At 40.7% G+C, this 24,008-nt stretch overlaps 2 protein-coding genes across 2 annotated transcripts in view; one reads left to right on the top strand and one right to left on the bottom strand.

Moving 5' to 3' along the window:
* gnpat (glyceronephosphate O-acyltransferase) overlaps positions 1-18,371 on the bottom strand; it is a 25,565-nt gene extending 7,194 nt beyond the window's left edge. Inside the window, exons 1-13 of the mRNA XM_072678188.1 lie at positions 18,175-18,371; positions 16,838-17,029; positions 16,509-16,685; positions 9,564-9,693; positions 9,204-9,331; positions 7,749-7,824; positions 6,397-6,548; positions 5,368-5,498; positions 4,191-4,414; positions 3,523-3,774; positions 3,239-3,318; positions 2,787-2,927; positions 1,825-1,924 (exon numbers count right to left, since the gene is read on the bottom strand). Coding sequence (XP_072534289.1) covers positions 1,825-1,924; positions 2,787-2,927; positions 3,239-3,318; positions 3,523-3,774; positions 4,191-4,414; positions 5,368-5,498; positions 6,397-6,548; positions 7,749-7,824; positions 9,204-9,331; positions 9,564-9,693; positions 16,509-16,685; positions 16,838-17,029; positions 18,175-18,198 — 1,807 coding nt within the window. The 5' untranslated portion in view covers positions 18,199-18,371. The remainder of the gene's footprint in view (positions 1-1,824; positions 1,925-2,786; positions 2,928-3,238; positions 3,319-3,522; positions 3,775-4,190; positions 4,415-5,367; positions 5,499-6,396; positions 6,549-7,748; positions 7,825-9,203; positions 9,332-9,563; positions 9,694-16,508; positions 16,686-16,837; positions 17,030-18,174) is intronic.
* fsaf1 (40S small subunit processome assembly factor 1) lies at positions 18,111-24,008 on the top strand. Its single transcript, XM_072678201.1, has 7 exons — positions 18,111-18,584; positions 19,760-20,058; positions 20,526-20,585; positions 20,792-20,887; positions 22,429-22,515; positions 22,614-22,660; positions 23,650-24,008. The coding sequence occupies exons 1-7, from the start codon at positions 18,497-18,499 to the stop codon at positions 23,774-23,776; spliced, it is 804 nt and encodes a 267-aa protein (XP_072534302.1). The 5' UTR covers positions 18,111-18,496; the 3' UTR covers positions 23,777-24,008.

Raw genomic sequence — 24,008 nt, 5'->3', positions numbered from 1 at the left:
TGGTTTCTCTGAATGCAACACTAAATGACTCAATTAGAATAATTGTATTTCATACTTAGTAGAGTACCCGGTTATGCTGTTATGACCCTGCTGCAAATGTGATACATAGCCAGACACCAGCTTCTAGAAGCATTCCTAAAGAATCTTCCAGAATCTTCCAGGACTTCTTCTGAAATCAAGCCTTGGAGAACTTTGAGGTTTGATTGGGACCATTGTCCCACTGCAAGGTCCAATGACGCCCAAGCTTCAGCTTCCACACAGAAGGCATGAGGTTTTCTCCTGGGATACTTGATTGAACCCATATTGCCCGACACACACTGCAAAGCAGACCCACATCATCGAGCCACCGCCATTCTTCCCTCTAGGCAAACTGTTCTTTTTTCCAGCGTGTGCTTTATCGTTCCTCCTCCAGACATGCTGCTGATAGGCCCGAAAAGTTCCAGTTTTGTTTCATTGCTTATGTATCTGGTCTTGAGCAGGTTGGAGCTAACTGTTCTTGTGCTTTTGGGTCAGCGGGGGTATACGGGCAAGGAGACTTTCAGTGTTAAGTATGCTCCTTACTGTGCAAACTAAAACCTCAGTGCCTGTGGCCACCAAATCATGCAAATCAGGTCTTTTCTGCAGGTCACTCGAGGGTTTTCGACCACCTGCCTCCTCAGGAATTGCAGGTTACAGGCGGTGCCTAGCTTCCACTTTCTGCCACGTCCCGGTAGTGTAATAGAGTACCTTTAAGTTTGAACTTTGAACATCATTCAGTGCCTTTGCTAGATCTTTTTGGATCCTATTTTCTTGTTTTGCAAGGCATTGATCCCTTCTCTGAACTTTTCAGACAACTCTCTAGACAAATTTCTAGTGCAGTCAAACATCAACAGCACCGGGGGTGCCCAAATCTTTGCATGCCACTGTACCAACACCAACCCCCTTTCCTAATTAAACACAACCTATGACTATCTGCTTTGCACACACAATCAACATTACACTGTAGCAAACCCTCCAAAGTGGCAGCTTTACAGCGGAAAAGGAAAACCCTTCGTAATTTTCAATGGAAGTCAATGGAAGAGGTTTTTATTCCAGGTCATTTTGGAGATTTTCTATTGGGCCATTCATCATTAAATAGATGTTTCACGGTTAAATGATGATTGACACTATGTAAAGAACAACTGCCACATTCACAAAGTGAAAAACAAAAATGGAGTTACTAGGTTTTTGCTACTAGCAAAAGCTGGTGATCCATACATATTCTAGGTGCACACAACAACTGACAATTTCCATGGCTTGATTTCTGATTGATTGAAATGAGAAAAGAAAAAAAAAAACAGCTCAGAGAACAGCCCCATGACTGCATTAGCGCTATATTAGACTTTTGACAAGTCATTTAGCTGTTTTGCTCTGTGCCTTGTGGAAGCCTAGAGGAGGTAATTCTGCAACGTCCCCTACCTTCATATCGATCTCACTTTAAAGAAAAATGTAATAAGCCTCTTCATGTAGATGGACTAAACAGAGCAGAACACAACCAAGACCCATATTTATCAGCCATCTGAGAGCAAGGGTGCTGATCTAGGACCAGGTCTTACCTGTTCAGATAACTGCCTTCATTAAGATCTAGGACACTATATCCTAGACCAACACTAATGGTGCAGACTTGAAAATAAGCTCCAGTGCTGAAAGCTATAGAGTAATAAATCCCATTAGTAGATTCTTTGATCTTATAGTCTGGGATCTTCAAACACACCATACTTCAGACATGCAGTGATTAAACATTATGGACTAATATTCAGCAGTCATTAGCTGAGTTTGCAGTAATAAGGTTTATAATGCAGGTACCTGCTAGAATGAGTTGGAGAGTGAAGTTTCTCACAGCGGGAACAAACTTATTATCTGGCAGATTCTCCTCCGTTTCCTCACACAGATACCTGCACACCACCTACACACACACACAGACACACATAGGTTTTATATGTTGGGATGTGGCATTCTTCTAGCATACAAGTCTATATTTTCTATCTATATAAACAGTGTACTACCTGGGTTAAAAGCAACCTGGGTTAAATCTCATGTTTTTTTGGATTTAAACCTTTTAACTTTTACTACACATTCTAATTCTAATTTTTTATTATTTTTTATTATTTTTGCATAATTCTATTTAATGTGGCACATGTCAAAGTAATGACACATTAAGTTTTATTATTGTCCAATATGTTAAATGTGTATAATACAATGTTACATACAGCTACATACCTAGTGAATACCCAAGCACCTAATATGTAACTCTTAAGCTTTTGTAAAAATCAACTTAATAACATACACTTTATGGACCAAAGTATTGGGACACCTTCACTGTTTCTTCTGAAATCAAGGTTAAAAAAGAGTTCATGATGCTTTTGTAGAAGTAATGGAAGAACTACTGGGCAAGGAAGGCTTTCTACTAGAATTTGGAGCATTGCTGTGAGGATTTGACTGCATTCAGCAATTCAGCAAAGAGCCTTACTGATGTCAGAATGTTGGATGATCAACACCCCACCTCATGCTCAAGTTAGGACAGAGAACACAGTTCCACTGAGTCACAGCTCAATGCTGGGGGGTTTCATACCCCTGGCATTAGGCAGGTTGTCAATAGAGTCATGTTTATCTGCTCCAGAGAGTCCTATTCTATTGGCAGTGCTTCTCTACAGGGACAAGACAAGCTGTGTGTGTGTGCATCTGTACATCTGTGTTAGCAATGGGTGCAACTTTAAATAGCTGAATCGGTTAGAAGGGATATCCAACAGTATAGTATACAATATTACCTGATAGCCCTGAAGGAACGGGTCAAGAACAGAACACAGGAAGGCCAGTGTGGTCTGTCCACTCGGACACATCACAATGTCCTGCTGCAGCTCCTGAACCGCACCACACTTCCCCAGCAGAAAACACGCCTCTTCAAAGTCCTACACACAGACAGACAAACCCACAACAGAAACATGCGGTCATGTGACAGATCTGTCAGTCAGTGTTGTGTATGTAGATATGCTTCAGACTGTACCGAATAAATACCATACTGTTATAAGCCCAAACATTTATATGAGAGGAACAAGAGACATTTCTGGCTACTGGTACGTGAAGATGCCTTTACACTGTTTTTTTAAATGGTCCAAATAAGATAAGGGCCTTTCTCTCTTACAATAGTCAGGCTTATGATGGGATCAGGTAAATCTCGCTGTGTCATAGTGTAAACTGTGCAGTGTGTAGGAGGTCTTACCTGCACTGCAGCTCCAGGGCACAGGATGAACTCGTTGGAGAACACATTCCTCAGGAAGTTAAAGCAATTGTAGACCTCATCTAAAATATGATGATTGCAATAGTGTTTAGCAATAGGTTTACATACAATTAGTTATTTCCTTCATTTGTAATGCACATCTCCTTTAATTCATTACATGAGGTCCCACAACTGCCTAGGACTCCCTTATCACACAATGCTACAAGTGCCTGGATGAACAGGCAAACAATACACACACACACTCACTCACATCACTGGTCTCTCACCTTTCCTATTGGAGTTGGCAGTCTGCATGGCCACAGCAAGCAGCGCAGGCCGCACAAACAAGTGCAGTACCTGATTCCTGTAGGAGGCGAGGGAGAGTACACTGACCGCCCGGTTAAATTCCACCTCATTTGTGGTCAACTCCTCCCCTGACGGCTCTGCAATGACCAGCCTCACACGGCCACCGGAAACACACACCAGGTTCTTGTGTAGGGCCAGGCTAGAGCTGATCACTTTGCTGCAGGGCTCACGGTCTTGGAGAAGAGAGTGTGTGAGCAAATGAATTCATTAAAAGCAGATTTGCAGTATGAAGAACACAACGCACCTCCTATCAGGCTAGTCTGTGTGGTTTTAATTAGTAATAAAATGATTGCCATTTTATCACTTAAATGTTATTAGCAGCAAAGTGCTAAACAGTTCATTCTAACAGCTAATTCTGTACACTAGGTGGCGATTATTTATTTATTTATTTATTTTCACTCTTATTATTATTATTATTATTATTATTGTTGTTGTTGTTGTTGTCAAATGACAGGGCAAATACACTGTAATTTGGCTTTAGACAATATCATCCAGCCCCAGACTTTGAATTAGACTTCAGCAAGCAAAACAACAAATACAAAATCTATGAAAAAAAAGGAAAAAAAAAAGAAAGCAACAGGTAATTTACCTGGCCAGTCCAAGAAAGCCCCAAAGGAAAGAGTGAGGCGCCTGAGCCAGTCGGCCTGTTCGGTGAGCGCGGACAGGTCCATCCCGTCAGGGTTCTGCAACATCAGCATGGCCACAAGCACCCACGGCTTCAGCACCATGTTCTCCTGCTGTAAACGCACCAGCCGATACGCAGTGTCGTTCACAAATGCCTGTGTGTCCGCAGCCGGTTTCTGGGGAATATGCCTGACAGGAAACCACAAAAGCATCAGCAACAGAAGAACACAACACTCTATAGCAAAAATATATATTTGTTGAGGTTCTTGAGGATTTTATTGTGTGTTTAAGCTTGTCCTGTTGCAGAAGGCATACTCTTTACCTCAAAACATCTATGTTAACTTCATGAGTCCACAGGACTTGATTCCATGCATCAGGCTTGTTTAGATGTTCCCTTACAAAGTTCTGACACTGAATTTGTGGTCAGGACACAATAAACAGTTCTTCTGAATATGGTGGTCATATTTGTGCAGGTGCCGCTGCACAGTAGAACAGTGCACCATCACTCCAGAGTCTGATACATTGTCCTAAAGGTCATTTGCATGGTAACAGGTTTTTAGAAATTCTATGAGCAGTTCTCTTTAAACTTTCTCTTGACCTTTTACAACCTTAACATGACTTAATTGACATTTCATAATTACATTGCTAACTGAGGAAACCTGAAAACATTTTTTTTATCTGTAATTGATGATGTGTGGTCATCAATTTTATCAATCAATCAATATTTTAATCTTCAGAGTGCTAGGCAACTGCTCAGATGAGCCCATGGCTGCTGACTGTTGGGACGAGGTTTGAGAACACCTGGCCTTTCCTAACTGTGACTGAACAAGCTTGGTAAGTTAAGAGCTCAAATCTCATGAGAAGACTACATTTTTGCATGGGGCTTCTTTCTCTTTTTACTATAATGTTGTACAAAACAAACAGAATACACTGATCTTCCTTAAAATGTTGAAACTTTGTCTTTTGGAAATTGGTGAATTTTACTCGTTTGTTTTGTTCGTTAGGATAAGTTACATTATATATACACTTTATTCTGCAGACCTTACATTTAAACATTTTACAATTTTATCAGAGATGTTGAAGGCTGCAGTTTTAGCAGAAATGAAGAGGTGTGTGTGTGTGCGCTGCTGCAGATGTCTTACCTTGGCAGCAGGTTGTACTGGGAACGCTTGATCTGTCCCTGAGCCAAACTGCGCACAGACACAGGGTGACCAAAATACACATGCATACTGCCATAATCTTCACTGAGGATCCGTCGAGCCTTCAACAGACCCTGGGAGAAAAGGTGGGAGAGAGAGACATCCAGAAAGAGTTAGAGAGAGAGAGAGACATCCAGAGAGAGTTAGAGAGAGAGAAAGAGACATCCACAGAGAGTTAGAGAGAGGGGGACAAGTAATAATAGAGTAAATAGAGTAAATATAGTTACAGTACATTTGTATAAGTACTATACTACTTTTCTACAGGAGCCAACATAAGTAAATATATACGCAACAGATTTATTATAGATTATCATAGTAGTACAGTAGCATTTTGTTGATGTCATTAAAAAATCTTGTATCTCCATCTTTCTCACTTTTTGACATAATGTGAATCTGGCAGTTGTTCTGTGTCACATTGTGTCAAAATATCTTGACTGTTAAGAAAAAGAAGGTTGTTTTCTTTTCCTGGAAAATTGCATTTTCATGGTTTTTGCGACAGAGATGATATGTAATGTTACTTGCAGTCGTGTACTCATAATGCAATTTGGCTGTATTGAAAAATATCTGAATGGAGACACTACTGTACTGCATTAAATTAAATCATCAATCGCTTCATGTTTAAACAAAACTATCATTTCTCTAACTACCATCTACGATCTCCAACTATCTACTACAGACAAAGCAGCCCCTCTTTGCCTTGATGTAGCGTAACACGCTCTTGCCGTTCTTTCAAGCAGCTTCATGAGGAGCCTCCTGGGAGAGTGAAGAACAGGCACATATGGTCATACACTGCTGGCTGCTGAAAGCTACTTTATTTAAAATGTATGTAAATGTTCTTTAATGAGCTTCTTTAAACACACAATCACTGATGAGTGCATACTCAGTCACTGTAAAGGTGATTATAGTATGTTCTGTGTGCGTGAGAGTGTGTGTTGTGAAGCTGAAGGGGGAACAGATATGCATGTCACTTACAGAAGTGGACTCTTTGGGTTTTGGTACTCCGAGCAGCTCCCGGGCGTAAAGAGATTCCTCTAGGATCCTCTCGTAGCTGATACTGACTGGAACCAGATTAACATCAAACACCTCTCCTTTAAAAAACGGCTCCATCACAATGTTCAACAGACCTGAAGAAGAGAGGGAGAGAGAATTTCCTCAATGCCAACATTTATACAAGACAACTGAGCAGCATCCAATCTGAATTCTAACCCAATCAGACTAATTACTCATAAAATAATAAAAAAAAAACAAAAAAACACACACACCCCACCAGTACCAACCACCTCAAACTGCACCCTAACCCTACCCACCCCCTTAAAATGACACCTTTAACCCACCACTCCCTATCGAACCCAGTAAGTAAGAATGGAAGTATATATTACTACAAATTATTTTTTAATTATAAATTACCTTTTTTAATTATAATTACTATTGTATATGACCACCAGGGGCAGTGTTGGCTCTGCACCTAAAGTTCCGGGCTATTGATGACAGGGTTGTGGGTTCGATACCCGGGCTCGGCAAGCTGCCACTGTTGGGCGCCTAAGCAAGGCACTTCACCCTCTCTGCTCCCAGGGTGACACCTCCACTGCTGGAGGTGGCTGCCCACCGCTCTGGGTGTGTGTGTGTGTGTGCTCGCTGCCCCTAGTTCACTAGTGTGTGTGTGTGTGCACGCTCACTACCACTACCACAGATTATTTCTAATTAAGGTATTTAGAGGTATTCAGTCATGCCAATAAAGCCAAAAACAGAGATAGAGAGAGAGAGAGAAAGAATCCAATAAAGATAGAGAGACTAAGTGAGAAACAGGGAGTGTGTGAAAGAGAGAAAGAGAGAGAAAATAGAAAGAAAGGCGAGAGACAGAGGGAGGGGTTTTGCATGACACAAATCTGACAGATATTGGTGTTCAGAAGGACGGATCGTTTTTTCATAAATCTTAATTTGCTTTTTTTGAGCTCTGATTGATGGGCGGGCGAGGCGCACCTTGTGCAGTCACTTTAAACTTCTCCCTCCATAAATAAGACAGGGCCATTAATTCACTCTGCGGCCGTGATTTGATTGTGCAACTGTTCTGAAATTTCGTTCAGGCAGCTGCCACTGGAACCCAAGCTGCGGAAAAAGCCTTTTCCTGTCACCTCTCATTTATTTGCAGGGTTGGGGGGGTGGGATAGGCTGTATAAAATGGGTGAAAGGCTTGACGCTGCGTAATATTATGCAGGAGTCAGCACGGACCCTCTGTCACAGAGGCAGACGGGTTGGAAAAAATAGCGGCAGCGATGTTTCACAATCTCCACACAGGGAGCATCATAGAGGTGCTATCAGACTACCTGTCTTTGGCGTCAGTGATTTCCCCGTCCGACTCCGCGTTCCTTCCAGGAAGAACTCAATTGGTGCGTAGCCGTTCTGTGGAATTCAACAGATGCAAAGGCATTAGGCATCAAACACTGTTCCGGCCTCCATTCATAAGGAGCACCTAACACTAGGTGGCAGCTCTTTTCTCAGATTTTCATTTTCATTCCTATATTACTATTCCACTTACACCGATCAGCCATAACATTAATACCACCTGCCTAACATTGGGCAGGTCCCTCTTGTGCCGCCTCAACACTGGCATGGACTCTACAAGACAGCTAAAGGTGTCCCGTGGTATCTAGTAAGTTGTGAGGCAGGGCCTCCATGGATCACATCAATGAGCCTTAGGTGCCCATGATCCGGTTGGCTGTTTATTTGCTGCCCAATACATAGACCCCTTCTCTTGACAGGTGCCACTGTTACCAGGTGATCAATGTTATTTTACCTCACCTGTCACCTGGCTGATCAGTGTCATTTCATGGGCTTTCATTGGCTTTCTGCTCCAAACGGTCATTTTCACTCTAACTCTCTTTAAGCCTCAGAACTAAACAGGCTGTTTCAGTTACTGTGCCTTTAAGCCTGACACAAGATAAATGATCTCTGTTCTACTTGCCTGTCCTGTTCGTACCTCAAAAAAGCACTCAAAATTACCCAGTGAGCTGAAACACTAGTGTACAACGTATGCATATATTGTACACAGCAGCTATGTGAGCAGCATTTAACATATACTTGTCTACGCAACCTTCGTCTATCTGGAAAACAGATAGCCAGCTTAACATTCTCTACCAGTGCAAGAAAAATATACAAATAATAAGATAAACTTAATTTTTTTAATTCAAATGTAGGTTTTATATATAAATATATTTAAAAAATTATATTTGATCATCTCAGACATATATCTTTAGGTTTCTCATTGAGCTTTGAGGCTAATGTAGCTAATAAGGAAGGAAAAATAAAAGCTACCCACTAGCATTTTGCAAACTGCATACCTGATTCATTAATTACTTCATTAAATGGAACTGAAAACACTTACTAGCAGTTCTGTTACGTCAGCTAAAAGACACCTGCACTGGCTCGCAACATTGATTGACCTGGGGGTCGTCCTACACACCCAGTCCAAACAAAGCTATTGTAGCCAAAACACTCCCATAGGAATATATACACATTTGTCTATAAACTTTTAACCTAAACGTTAAACTTCCTTATAGGACATACACTTTCTAGAGCTGCAAACACCATAAAATCATAGAACTAATATTGTGGTTTAATGATAAATGGTTTTTGAATCAATCCAACGTTTTCAGAAAAAATATCAGACATTTTTTCCCCCATAGGAATAAATGGAGCAATGTTCAGGAAGGCCACATTGATGAGATCATTCTCCCACAATAACAGACAGATGAATGGGCATTAAAACGAAGGCTTCTTACCCTCAGCATAGTCTTCACATATTCTGAGAAGACCGCCCAATACAGTTTATCTCCCCCAAATGAGCGGCGAATAAAAAATGCTCCCGACATCCGTAACATCTCTCCAACAAACTTCATGCTCATAAAATCTGCAGAAAGAAATCCACAGTTTAGATCATAACTCTGTTGTTCTGCAACAAAACACATTCAACTTTGAACTAATGAACCAATTAATGTTGGGAGTAACTTTCAAATCTGCAGAAATCCCATTTAAACGCTAGTGAGGTCACTCAACAAGTTACAGAACAATCCAGACAGATCCAGACTTTACAGCGTGTAGAACCAGCAATAAATATCAGGTGAATTTATTCAGATACACACCCATTCCTGCAGCGATGACGGGCAGAGCCAAGTCATACGTGTACAGGATGTAGGACATCATCAGAAAGTCCATGTAGCTGCGGTGACTGGGCAGAAGAACCACTGGGTGCTCCTGAATGGCCTGTTGAAGCTGAAATCAATAATCAATACAAGTAATTAGTACAAGTAAACCATCATCAATCAACTACTGCAGTGGTCACCCAGACAGTCCAGGGTCTCAACACAGCAGACATGAGGTGTGTGTGTGAGTGGCCTGCCTGGGGAGTCCTGAGAAGAACCACAGACATAATACATTTATAGGCCTAGTCTAATCAGCTGATCCTGACCTGTAGCCCATCACTAATGAATAGAATGGTAAAGTGAGAGGAGTTCTTCATTTTTAATGTACATGAAATGACACAATATTGCATTTCAGGTCATTTTGGATTATTGATTCAATTTACAAAATTAACTTTTTTTAATGGAAAAAAATAATAGATAAATAATATAAAACAATGTATAAATATAAACATATATAAATCAACACAGAAATGCCATAGGTAAAGTGAATTCTATAGATGGTCAGACATTTTCACATCTTAAAGGCTAATAGTTAAAGAAACGTATCCTGCTTAACCGGAATCATCAAAGACTTCCAACATTTACCATGTTTACAAAGAATTCTGAATGAAACACTGCCACTGGAACAGAGCACTTATTGTCTGAAGCATAAAAGACAAATCTTTTGGAGAACATGGGAGCCATTTATGGACCTCTGAGTACCTAGCCTGGTGGGTAGACCAGGCTAGATAGTCCTGGTCCAGAGGTGGACCTCTGAATACCTAGCCTGGTAGCACCTGCTTTGATGATGTGGAAGAAAACTGGTCTTGTGACTGTACATTTTTATTATTCATTTTATTTGATTTTTATTTAGGTATCTGTTTACTTATTCTAAATCCTATATCTTTGTCCTCCTACTATATTTGTTGTAAGAAGTGAAAATGATAAAAAAGAAACTATATTGAAACTATAAGCCTGTATTATGCTAACTGCTTCAGAACTAGAGAAGCCCTCACCTAGACATGGGCAGAAAAATGATTAAATTAAGAAATTACTTTTAATAAAATGTGCTGCTCTGTTTCTCAGTATTAACAGCAAAGGGTTTGAACTGTGGACAGTTACTACATCAGCACACAAGGTGGCGATGTGCACCTTTCACTGGTACTGGTTCAGTGTTCTTAACAGGACTGGTTCACCCCCCCACCCAAAACAAACAAACACAAAACTTACACACACTTACACACACTTACACACACTTTCCCCCTTTTTACAATATAGACAATTAGCCAAGACATTATTCGTTCCAAAGTTTGGCTTTTATATTTGCTCTGATGCAACAAGACAAAAAGTATATAATGTTTCTTTATGTATAATTTCAATATTTATCAATACTTATCAGTATAAAACATATATGTTGTCCAAGTCCCACAAAAACCTTGTGCTTGAATATGGTATCACATACATTTTGTCAGAATTTGTAATAAAACCCTTTTCCATTGTAAATGAAGAAAGTGTTTTCCGTCTCCTGTAATGTTGTAATTTAGGAGATACAATGCTTTCGTAACAGTGACAAATCAAAGCCCAGTCTCCCACATGGTGTGGTAGCTCAATGTGTGATGTGTGAAGAAGCACTTTTGGTTTAATAAACAATCATATGTTTGTAATGGACATATGTGAGTGTGATAAACATCAACCTAAATAGGGAAAGAACCTTTACATCAATATCTTTGTTTTTAGGAGTTTAGAGACTTATTCTACATTCTTCATTTTTGTCACAAAATTCCACACAAAATATCCCACACTGACAGCGTGAAAGCAGGATTTCAGAGATGAGGTGTGTGTGTGTGTGGCCTGCCTGGGGAGTCCTGAGAAGAACCACAGACATAATACATTTATAGGCCTAGTCTAATCAGCTGATCCTGACCTGTAGCCCATCACTAATGAATAGAATGGTAAAGTGAGAGGAGTTCTTCATTTTAAATGTACATGAAATGACACAATATTGCATTTCAGGTCATTTTGGATTATTGGTTCAATTTACAAAATTAACTTTTTTTAATGGAAACAATTCATAGATAAATAATATAAAACAATGTATAAATATAAACATATACAAATCAACACAGAAATGCCATAGGTAAAGTGAATTCTATAGATGGTCAGACATTTTCACATCTTAAAGGCTAATAGTTAAAGAAACATATCCTGCTTAACTGGAATCATCAAAGACTTCCAACATTTACCATGTTTACAAAGAATTCTGAATGAAACACTGCTACTGGAACAGGGCACTTATTGTCTGAAGCATAAAAGACAAATCTTTTGGAGAACATGGGAGCCATTTATGGACCTCTGAGTACCTAGCCTGGTGGGTAGACCAGGCTAGATAGTCCTGGTCCAGAGGTGGACCTCTGAATACCTAGCCTGGTAGCACCTGCTTTGATGATGTGGAAGAAAACTGGTCTTGTGACTGTACATTTTTATTATTCATTTTATTTGATTTTTATTTAGGTATCTGTTTACTTACTCTAAATCCTATATCTTTGTCCTCCTACTATATTTGTTGTAAGAAGTGAAAATGATAAAAAAGAAACTATATTGAAACTGTAAGCCTGTATTATGCTAACTGCTTCAGAACTAGAGAAGCCCTCACCTAGACATGGGCAGAAAAATGATTAAATTAAGAAATTACTTTTAATAAAATGTGCTGCTCTGTTTCTCAGTATTAGCAGCAAAGGGTTTGAACTGTGGACAGTTACTACATCAGCACACAAGGTGGCGATGTGCACCTTTCACTGGTACTGGTTCAGTGTTCTTAACAGGACTGGTTCACCCCCCCCACCCAAAACAAACAAACACAAAACTTACACACACTTACACACACTTACACACACTTACACACACTTACACACACTTTCCCCCTTTTTACAATATAGACAATTAGCCAAGACATTATTCGTTCCAAAGTTTGGCTTTTATATTTGCTCTGATGCAACAAGACAAAAAGTATATAATGTTTCTTTATGTATAATTTCAATATTTATCAATACTTATCAGTATAAAACATATATGTTGTCCAAGTCCCACAAAAACCTTGTGCTTGAATATGGTATCACATACATTTTGTCAGAATTTGTAATAAAACCCTTTTCCATTGTAAATGAAGAAAGTGTTTTCCGTCTCCTGTAATGTTGTAATTTAGGAGATACAATGCTTTCGTAACAGTGACAAATCAAAGCCCAGTCTCCCACATGGTGTGGTAGCTCAATGTGTGATGTGTGAAGAAGCACTTTTGGTTTAATAAACAATCATATGTTTGTAATGGACATATGTGAGTGTGATAAACATCAACCTAAATAGGGAAAGAACCTTTACATCAATATCTTTGTTTTTAGGAGTTTAGAGACTTATTCTACATTCTTCATTTTTGTCACAAAATTCCACACAAAATATCCCACACTGACAGCGTGAAAGCAGGATTTCAGAGATGAGGTGTGTGTGTGTGTGGCCTGCCTGGGGAGTCCTGAGAAGAACCACAGACATAATACATTTATAGGCCTAGTCTAATCAGCTGATCCTGACCTGTAGCCCATCACTAATGAATAGAATGGTAAAGTGAGAGGAGTTCTTCATTTTAAATGTACATGAAATGACACAATATTGCATTTCAGGTCATTTTGGATTATTGGTTCAATTTGGAAAAAATTCATAGATAAATAATATAAAACAATGTATAAATATAAACATATACAAATCAACACAGAAATGCCATAGGTAAAGTGAATTCTATAGATGGTCAGACATTTTCACATCTTAAAGGCTAATAGTTAAAGAAACACAAAATACACAAAATATCCCACACTGACAGCATGAAAGCAGGATTTCAGACATTTGTGCCAATTTATTAAAAATCTAAATGTAAAATATCATATGTACACTTGTGTGCACACCCTATGAGATGCCAACCAAGGCTGAGGTGCATTTTGTTTCCATGGATACTGCTTGAGATATTTCTACAACTTAACTGAAGTCCACCTGTGGTAAATTCAATTGCCAACGCCTGCTTATATAAGGTCCCAGAGTTGACAGTGCATGCCGGAGCAAACCGCAGACCTCAGATACAGGACTGGGTCGAGGCATAGATCTGGAGAAGAGTACAGACAAATTGCTGCACCTTCACAGGTCCCAAAGAGCAGAGTGGCCACCATCATTCATAAATTCTAAACTTTTGAACCACCAAGAATCTTCCTAGACCTGACCACAATTCACGCCTTTATGGTGACGGACACCACTCCTTACTAAAAGCCACATGACAGCCCGTCTGGAATTTGCCAAAAGGTACCTAGAGCACTCTCAATTCATGAGAAACAAAATTCTCTGCTCTGACAAAATCAAAACTTTTTTGGCTTGAATCAAGCATCACTTTTGACCAGGCAGCGCTCATCACCCAGCTAATGCCATTCCTGCTGAAGCATGGCGGTGTGCATCAGGATCAAGATATAGGGGTGTTTTTCAGCAGGGTGTGTACAGATATGTAACCCCTACAGTGGGGAAAAAAGTATTTAGTCAGTCACCAATTGTGCAAGTTCTCCCACTTAAAAAGATGAGAGAGGCCTGTAATTGACATCATAGGTAGACCTCAACTATGAGAGACAAAATGAGAAGAAAAAATCAGAAAATAACATTGTCTGATTTTTAAAGAATTTATTTGCAAATAATGGTGGAAAATAAGTATTTGGTCACCTACAAACAAGCAAGATTTCTGGCTGTCACAGACCTGTAACTTCTTCTTTAAGAGGCTTCTCTGTCCTCCACTCATTACCTGTATTAATGACAACAGTATAAAAGACACCTGCCCACAACCTCAAACAGTCACACTCCAAACTCCACTATGGTGAAGACCAAAGAGCCGTCGAAGGACGCCAGAAACAAAATTGTAGACCTGCACCAGGCTGGGAAGACTGAATCTGCAATAGGCAAGCAGCTTGGTGTGAAGAAATCTACTGTGGGAGCAATAATCAGAAAATGGGAGACCTACAAGACCACTGCTAATCTCCCTCCATCAGGGGCTCCACGCAAGATCTCAGCCCGTGGGGTCAAAATGATCACAAGAACGGTGAACAAAAATCCCAGAACCACACGGGGGACCTAGTGAATGACCTGCAGAAAGCTGGGGCCAACATTACAAAGGCTACTGTCAGTAACACACTACGCCGCCAGTGACTCAGATCTTGCAGTGCCAGACGTGTTCCCCTGCTTAAGCCAGTACATATCCGGGCGCGTCTGAAGTTTGCTAAAGAGCATTTGGATGTTCCGGAAGAGTATTGGGAGAATGTCTTATGGTCAGATGAAACCAAAGTAGAACTGTTTGGTACAAACACAACTCGCTGTGTTTGGAGGAGAGTGAATGCTGAGTTGCATCCAAAGAACACCATACCAACTGTGAAGCATGGGAGTGGCAACATCATGCTTTGGGGCTGTTTCTCTGCAAAGGGACTAGGACGACTGGTCCGTGTACATGAAAGAATGAATGGGGCCATGTATTGTGAGATTTTGAGTGCAAACCTCCTTCCATCAGCAAGGGCATTGAAGATGAAACGTGGCTGGGTCTTTCAGCATGACAATGATCCCAAGCACACTGCCAGGACAACAAAGGAGTGGCTTCTTAAGAAGCATTTCAAGGTCCTGGAGTGGCCTAGCCAGTCTCCAGATCTCAACCCCATAGAAAACCTTTGAAGGGCTGCCGACAGCCCCAAAACATCACTGCTCTAGAGGAGATCTGCATGGAGGAATGGGCCAACATACCAGCAACGGTGTGTGCCAACCTTGTGAAGACTTACAGAAAATGTTTGACCTCTGTCATTGCCTACAAAGGATATATAACAAAGTGTTGAGATGAACTTTTGTTATTGACCAAATACTTATTTTCCACCATTATTTGCAAATAAATTCTTTAAAAATCAGACAATGTGATTTACAGAATTTTTTTTCTCATTTTGTCTCTCATAGTTGAGGTCTACCTATGATGTCAATTACAGGCCTCTCTCATCTTTTTAAGTGGGATAACTTGCACAATTGGTGACTGACTAAATATTTTTTTTCCCACTGTACATATACCTATTTTTGTCAGCAAAATAAAATTGCCTGTGACTGTGTGTAGCGACTGTGTGTAGAGGTTTGAGGCACAAAGTTAACTCAATCTATTGCAGAAGGTGAAAGGGGTGTGCAGACTTTCCGGCTTGACTGTAACTATATCTGTCCATACTTCTGATTCTCACTGAACCAGTTACAAAAAAATTGGGAGGCACAACACCTGATAAAGCCTTTGAAGGTGGTCTTTGGGCAGCAGCTTCTCTTCAGCAGTATTGGAAGAGGGAAAATACTATTCTGCTGTACATCTAACCTGTTGCAGAGAAGGTTAATGTTCGGGATTTCAGATAACATAAGCAAACACAAACTCTTGGACTGTTCAGGAAAGCTTCTGCCCATTCAGGATAGTTCTGGTCATTTCGGGTCACTTGATTTTTATTTGGGGGCGTCTGTGCCATCAGTCACATGGACAAAGTTTGCTTTTCAGTGGAGGAACAGAATGAAGAAATCAGTACTCTAAAAAGTATGATGGCAGAGATGACAGTATTGCTTTTATCACTACAAATGCCTGATTTTCTATGTATTACTGCATAAATATCAGCTGCTCGGCTCCTCCTCATGTTTTGTTATATGAGCTGTTTGTCATGTCATGTCGCACCTGAACTGTGCTCCTGCATATTCTCAGTGACAAACTACACCACCACCACCAACTCAACTTTGCGGACAGAACTGAGCATCCCTCCCCTCATTTACTAACTAGACACAGGGCACTGACACTGGCATGACTGCGAAAGTAGCATCAGTAGCTGAACTCACCCTCTGAATCCCCTCCTCGTTGACACACACGCTGCGGAAGAGCGCTTTGAAGGCCTTGCTGAGCGTGAAGGCGAAGAAGCGAATGGTGCCGAGCTGTAGACGGTGGGCCATTTCCTCCAGCAGCACGGACGCCTCCTCCTGAACCGCCTCGCAAGACTCGCCACACTCAGCCGAGACCTTCAGAAAAAAAGGGAGAGAGAGGACTGGGAATAAGAATCACCATCAACATGTTTAGGGCTATTCCTTCAAAGATCTCCAGGATGCTCATGGCAAACAGAGCCAGATTCGGCCGTGCGCTCTAGACACTGGAGTGTGTCCCATGTTTTTACCTGGCTGATGACGTACTGCAGTGAGTCAGACTGCAGGACAATGCTTTTGAGCATGCTGGCTTTGCAGGGCACCAGTCCCTTATAGAGAGCGGGTGTGTAGCACCTGAGAGCATATCTCAAATCACTGGAGTTGCGTCTCTCTTCAAGAACATCCTCAAAATCGTCCCTCTTCTTCAGCACCGGGTCCCTGGGCTACGGGACAAGACACACAAGGAACATTTATGGATTAATACATGCAGAAAGACTCTAGTCATGCAGACACACACACACACACACACACACAATCCTTCAGTTCTCATCAGGCTTAGCAAGTCTAATGCTGCAGGAGCAGGACCAGATCTGGAAAGCTTGCATTGACCGAAAGTCACATTAACCGTTTTTAGCTTTAGCCCAAATGTAGGTGACCAGTCAAATGTTTGCTTCTTTAGTTTTAGAACTGGAGCTATGAGGTAATGTAGCTAGCTAGCTAACACATAATGGACCCATAATAATAATGGACCCATAAAACTAATATGTAATGTCTTCACCATTCAGCTAAATAATATTTATTGAATAAAGGGCAAATAATAATAATAATAATAATAATAATAATAAAATAAAGGCAGCACATAGTGTAAGTTATTGATGTCAAATTATGTATTTGCCATTTTTCTCATTACTGCAATATGTCCACAAACAGCATGTGTGTCTCAGCATTGATATTTATCAATATATTCTTTTTTTTTTTTATATATTTTTAGGATTAATTAACGTTCTTTGTGAACTATAACGAAGTAAATGACAGGATCTGCAATAATAACACTGCAACATACTAGACTGTGTCACATATTAGCTAATATTATTAATCATATTAATAAACAGTTTAGTTTAGTTGGTTTAAGAGGACAGACAGTGATTTTTTTTTTTTTTTTTTTTTAACCCCCTGTAACCCAGTAAATCTCTACCAGGTACTGAGTGTCCTAAAAGCTCAGGGTTCAGGTTTGTTGGAAGTTGGGATGCAGCGAAAGAAACGAGGACCACTGTCCTTTACGTAGCTAGCAAGCACCAGTAATCCCGTAGCTCCAGTGCAAAACCGAGGAAGCAAACTTCAGACAACAGGCAGGTCTTGCCCAGCCGACTACAACTGTGTAACTGTGATTTCCTTTTTTTTTCTGAGCTCTTAAAAACACAGCTGCAGCAGCTCTCTCTGTTGTAGTTCTACGAGACGGCGAGAGAGCACGATATTTAGCTAGTCTAGCTAACCCAGTCAGGTCAGAGTGAACTGCAAGAGTCTGAAGCAGAGGATCAGGCTGCAATGACAGCTGGAGCTCTGAGGAGAAGTGCCCTGGGAAACTCACCGAGTACAGTGAAGTAGATGCCATTCTGAGTCAGGAGCTCGAAGAAAGCATGAGTGAGTGAGATATCCGGCAGAAAACGACCCGAGTGCACCAACAGGGAGTCTTACAGGTTAAAATGTAGACGCCTAAAAGCTGGATCCACATGGGTGTTGTCACTAATAACACCCACTAAAGGCCATTTTCTTCTTCAGTGAAACGCGAGGGGACGGACGGTGGCCGGCAGAGGACCCAGCCGGAGTACGGAAGCCTGGGCATGTTTACACGTGTTTCCTCGGAGAGAGATCCACGTTTTTTCACCGTATAGAGATCATATTAAACAGACATGAAGCGCAGCAGAGAAGGACACGGAGAGGAGGGCGACGCAGATCAGGATTTCCTGGACCGAGTTCTGAATAAGCTGTATGATTTCGGTTAGTGTTCATTAAAGCTGATCAGCTGGCGGTTTAGCAGGCCGGCTAATGCTCATTCAGAGGCAGTGGAAAGGTCCCCTGTTAAACTCCTCTGAAGCACTGCTGTGTTTTTCCACCACTGTTGTGATTTAGGAGCAACTCGACCAGTTTGCATTGCTTTGCATGTGGATGCAGATTATTAATCTTTATTTTATTATAATTATTTTGGCGCAGTAAAAGTCAGTTAGGTTATTTGCTTTTTTTTTTATTCAAAATTTTTTTTTCGTTTAGATAAAATTTCCTTTTGGGAGGACTTTTTTAATTATTATTCGTTTTTATTGGTGTTAGTCATTTAATTTAAAAGATTTGAGATGTTTGCTTTTGTTTATGTAGTTCCGTTTACATAAAAATGTCATCTATCATTTTGTAAATTAAATCATTTAATGTAAAAAAATTAATTCCACTGTAACAAATGAACTCAGTAGTTATAAACAAAAGTATACAGAACCTATAAAACATAACTGGATAAAACATAGCTACCAAATAACTAAGAATAATAACTATCTACAAAAATGCCTAATATAGTCCATGTCATCTGTTGGCTAAAATACCATTAACCATTTTTATTTTTGTATAATTAATTATTTATTTATTTATTTTTTTTTTACAAAAAAGCTAGCTTCTGAAATTAAATTAGTTAAGTAAATATTATTTTCTAATAATTTAGTTTACTGTAATATATTGTAAAATATCACCTATATTCACTATTCATTTATTCTGCCCTGTAGTGGGTAGTTTGCGAACCTCTGCTCTGGCCATGGATGTTATCAGGATTGCAATGGTAGCTGAGCTGAGCAAAGCTGGGCTCTGGAGAGAGAGAGAGAGGGGAGGGGCACTCAGTGGCTGTGCATTTTGGGCCGACTGTCTGTTTCAGTTTATCTCCTAATACGCTTCCCTCATGCAAAGCATCCCAAAAATCCTGACTGCTCCACCAGCTTAGAGTGACGTGCTTAAGGCTGCATTTGTCTGTAATCTGACTTCTGTTGATGCTGAAGCTGAATTTCATCAGTGCATCTGAAAGAATAATAAACAAATAAACAGATATTTCCACCATGAGTTCTTGCATGGAGGAGAATAACTACTATTGTGAATATAAGCAAAAAATAACCCCACTTTCTCTCTTTCTGCCTGCTTAGGAGATGAATCAAAGGGCAAGCGATCAAAGCAAAAGAATAAAAAAAGGAAGAGAGTGGCTGATGAAGAGGAAGAGACTGCAGGGAAGTTTGAGGGTTCTGATGATTGGATCAGTGGTCTAAAAGACACGGCAGATCTGAATCACACAAACGGAGAGAACCATGATGAAAGAGTCCTTGTGGCCACAGCATCAGACTCCACGTCCAGAAGATTGGCTGTAGCATCAAATGTAGAAATTGTTACGTTCCAGGATCCACTGAAGAAGAATAAATTAAAAAGGGATGCTGAACTGGACACGAAAGTAAGTAATTAATGTGCACCTACTGGCCACTTTATGAGCCCTTAATGACCTCCCCAACTGCTGTTGCACTGTTGGTCAGCCTTCCTGTACCTCATTTATTATTGGTCAGTATCTGATGACAGGTCCACTGCTGACTAAATATTAAATGGTTGGTGGACAGCTGAGGCTGACACAGACTTGTACCTGCACAACATACACACACTACTATCCATCAGCCAAAAATAAACTGGCCACAGATGAAGGCCAAGATCATAGATTGTTATTTCCGTTTCTAAACTGAAGGCCTCCCTGCTCAAACACACAAAATTGGCAGGTTTAGTTGGTGTGTTTGAGTAGGAATGTCACCAAACTGTGCTGGACGCCGGCCCTCAGAGACCAAAAGGAATGACCCCTAGTGATACATTACTACTAGGAGATTTGCTCTGAATATCCATGTTCATCATATTCTCTCTTGTGTGTATCTCTAGCCACCTCCTGTAAAAGACAAAAAGAAAAACAACCCCGATGAAGATCTAACCATAGAAAAGGTAATTTTGATGATTTTGCTGCTTTATTATATATTGTGTGTATCTTAACTGATAGAGTAAACCTGGGTGTGGACTAAATCACCATGTGAGTAAAGAGTCAACACTCGACATCTATTTCTTTCTACAAATGGGCGTAATCAGTAGCCTCTTGGAAATCTAGAGGTTCGGGTCATTCTGCGTCTAATGACTTTGTGATTGTTCTACAGGCCAGACTGGAGGTGCACCGCTTTGGAATCACAGGCTTTCAGAAACATCAGCAGAGGGTTTTTGAACAGGACAGGGCCATAATGCTGGGAGCCAGGGTAGGTTGGACGCAGCTGTAATTTACATACAGTGGCCTCCATAATGTTGTGTGTGTGGGGGGGGGGGGCGACTTATTTCTTTTTGTTTGCCTCTGAACTATCTATCTATTTATTTATTTATGCTTGTAAAATTACAGGACTCATTATACATTCCCCCCTATTTCAATGCACTGCAGTGTTTGGGACACAGGCCTTTACCGGTGTTTGTGTGCCTTAATAATGCATGTAGAAAGGAACTTTCAACACCAAGTCTTGATTCTAGGTTTTTGGTCCCATCTGGAATCTGATCTTGCTGTTTGTCAACATGAGGACCAAAGCTTTACATTATACACTTTTTACACAAAAAATTATTACAAGGCTGGAAAACAAGAATCAGAAACATTGGGGAAACCTTAGGTGTACCAAAATATATAATTTGGAACATTATTAAGATGGAGACATGACTGGAAGATTAAGGAAGAGCTCCACAGCTGATACAAGAATGTTCACCACAGTGAAGAAAACTGCACCCAGATTAAAAATGTTATACAGTATGTTGTACAATATTATATGTTATATACTTTTCAGTGCAGTTCAATGCAACCCCCCCCCCCCCCCCTCTTTGAAACACTGTAAACGTCATGCTGCCAGTCATCAGCAGCCTGAGCCTGGGCCTGAGAGAGCACAATTGGCCTTGCCCTCTCTCCCCACATTACCTCATTGTGCATCTGCTAGCTGATGCATCGGAGCTGGGTACGCAGCACGCTGTATACACTCACTTCATTAAAACCCCCTCACTTCTAACCCCACCTTGCTGGTGTGCAGTTAGAGATTGTAGCCCATCTGTAGATGCACAATTTCTGTCCGTCATTCTGTAGCTCAGTTTCTGACCGCAGGACCACTGTTGGCTGGATGTTTTTGATTGGCAGATCTACTCTCTCATCCTAGCAGTGATATTGTTGTATTTAAAAACACTAGGAATGCTGCTGTGCCTGGTAGATTCTCACTAGTGCCACACACACACTACCATAACACTACCATCCATGTCAGTGTCACTGTTGTGCTAAAAACGGTGTCTGGTCAGTAGTGGTCCTAATGATGGTTCTTACCCTTTGATAAATGGGGTTAAGGGAAGCTGATGAACAGTCCAGCAAGAGATGGGCTACTGTCAGCACACTACAAAGTGCACCTGTGTGATAGGTGGTACAGATTAAGCAGCTTAGTTTAGTCACCTCCTTTAGATCCATATGCAAGAACGGATCAGTATATATCCAGTACATTTTCCACACTTTTATGTTGCAGACTTCCCATAGACCCTGCAGCCTGAGAAAGTGTGTGATGTAGGAGCACTCAAGCTCACAAAGCGTGCAGTCACCACTAATTCCAGAGTGTGCCTCTTGGCTGGTAGCTAATGTAATTCTTTCCTCTCATGCGAGAAGTCTGTTTACATTTGGCATCCTGTTAAAGTGTTTATCCTTAAGGGAAAGTGTGTATAAGGGCTGGTAAGTGTCATTTGGTGTTCATCAGAAAATCAGCTGTGATGTCCCTCCTCTCCCTTCCAGCCTCCCAAGAAGGACTATGTGAATTACAAAGTGTATCAGCAAATGATAAAGGAGAAAAAGTTGAAGGAAAAGGAGGAGACAAACCCTGTAAGTTGTGAAGTTGTTTACATTTGTACAAATGAGAGCTCTTACCTCTCTTAGGAACAGTGTGTAAGGTATGTTGACTAATAATTGATGTTTTCCAGGACACCATGGGAAAGAAGAGGAAAAGTGGAAATTCTGGGAAACAAAAGTATGTATTTATCATATTTCATTTGCAGTGAAACATTAATCCTTAAATGTGATAAAGCCAAATGTTCATATAAGCTGGAGTGAACTGAAACTTTTGTGCTGGGGGTGCAAGGCTAATGCGGCTTCCGACACATGCGCAATCATCTACCGCCTCTTTTTAAACTGCTGCTGTCCCTGGTCAGACAGCGTGTTCAGAGGAAAGTGTCCAGTACCCAGCTCTGATGCGTGGGCTAGCAGATGCCTGTGGTAGCCAGCATCACACTGATGTGGTGTGGGGAGACAGAGAGAGAGAGAGAGACATATACCCTCTTGGAGAAAGAAAGGCTGATTGTGCTTTCTTGTTAGCCCCATCATCGGCACATGGCGATGCCATAGTCAGTCTTGGCCAGAAGTACCAGATACACAGTTGCCCTCTCTGACCCTGGCTGTCAGCTGATGTAACAGAACTGGTAGTTGGTGTTCTAATGGTTCAAAAGGTGTCTCTTTATGTCTCTCATAGGAAGCACATGCTAAGCTTCACCATCCCAGCACTGGCAACAAGTAGTCTTGGCTAGTAAGGGGGATTGAAAATGACTACATTGGAGTAAAAGTTGATAATGATAATTGTATAGTTCCAGAAACAAAAAAGTAATAATTTTGGTAATCATATACATTTGGGCTAAGGAGAGAATTGTGTAAATTAGATTTTAGGCCACTCTGAACAAAACATTGTGTCCTGGACCTTCTAAAGCTTCAGTGGAAGCCAATGTACATATTTTGTTATTCAAAAAAAATGTTGTAGCATTTTGGTTGGTCTGTTTATCATGGCATTTTCACATAATGTAAAATATGGAAAAAGTATAATCTCCATAGAAAAACATTGGCAATAGAATTGGACACTCGGGGGCACCTGCACATGAGTCTAATGCCATCATGCCCAATGGGATACAGCCTCCCAACATTGGTGGTTCTGTATGTCTTGAGTGATCATATCTTTTGCCTGGTTTACAGGACAGAGAAGCGCAAATCCAGCTCCTCCGGTGGCGAGCCAGCGGGACAAGTTGGACGCTTCAAGAATGGCATGCTGGTCCTTAGCAACAAAGACATTCAGAAGTTAAAAGTCAAAGTGAAAAAGTGATGAGTGAAGAGCTGCCCACTCCACTGACCAGCGTGAATGATGCTGCGCTTGGACTTAGGCTCTGATGCTTATTCCATGGGAATATGCAATGTGCTGCAATGAATTATTCAGTGCACATTCCAGAAACTTGGCGAATATAGGTACTGGATGGGAATGTGCTTTGTATACGCGGGATACAGACGGTGCTTGTTAAATACTTTATGAAGAAAAGAAAAATGAATAAAATGTATTT

Source organism: Salminus brasiliensis, chromosome 1, assembly GCF_030463535.1.
Source record: "Salminus brasiliensis chromosome 1, fSalBra1.hap2, whole genome shotgun sequence".
Classification (NCBI taxonomy): Eukaryota; Metazoa; Chordata; class Actinopteri; order Characiformes; family Bryconidae; genus Salminus; species Salminus brasiliensis.
The sequence above is the reverse complement of the archived record's forward strand: the minus strand, read 5'-3'. Positions and strand labels throughout refer to the sequence as shown.

Excerpts from the sequence above, each read along its gene's own strand:
- fsaf1 (XM_072678201.1), top strand. The coding sequence starts at position 18,497 with ATGAAGCGCAGCAGAGAAGGACACGGAGAGGAGGGCGACGCAGATCAG. Across the intron at positions 22,516-22,613 it reads AAAAGGAGGAGACAAACCCT|GACACCATGGGAAAGAAGAG; the intron begins GTAAGTTGTGAA and ends GATGTTTTCCAG. Across the intron at positions 22,661-23,649 it reads GGAAATTCTGGGAAACAAAA|GACAGAGAAGCGCAAATCCA; the intron begins GTATGTATTTAT and ends CCTGGTTTACAG.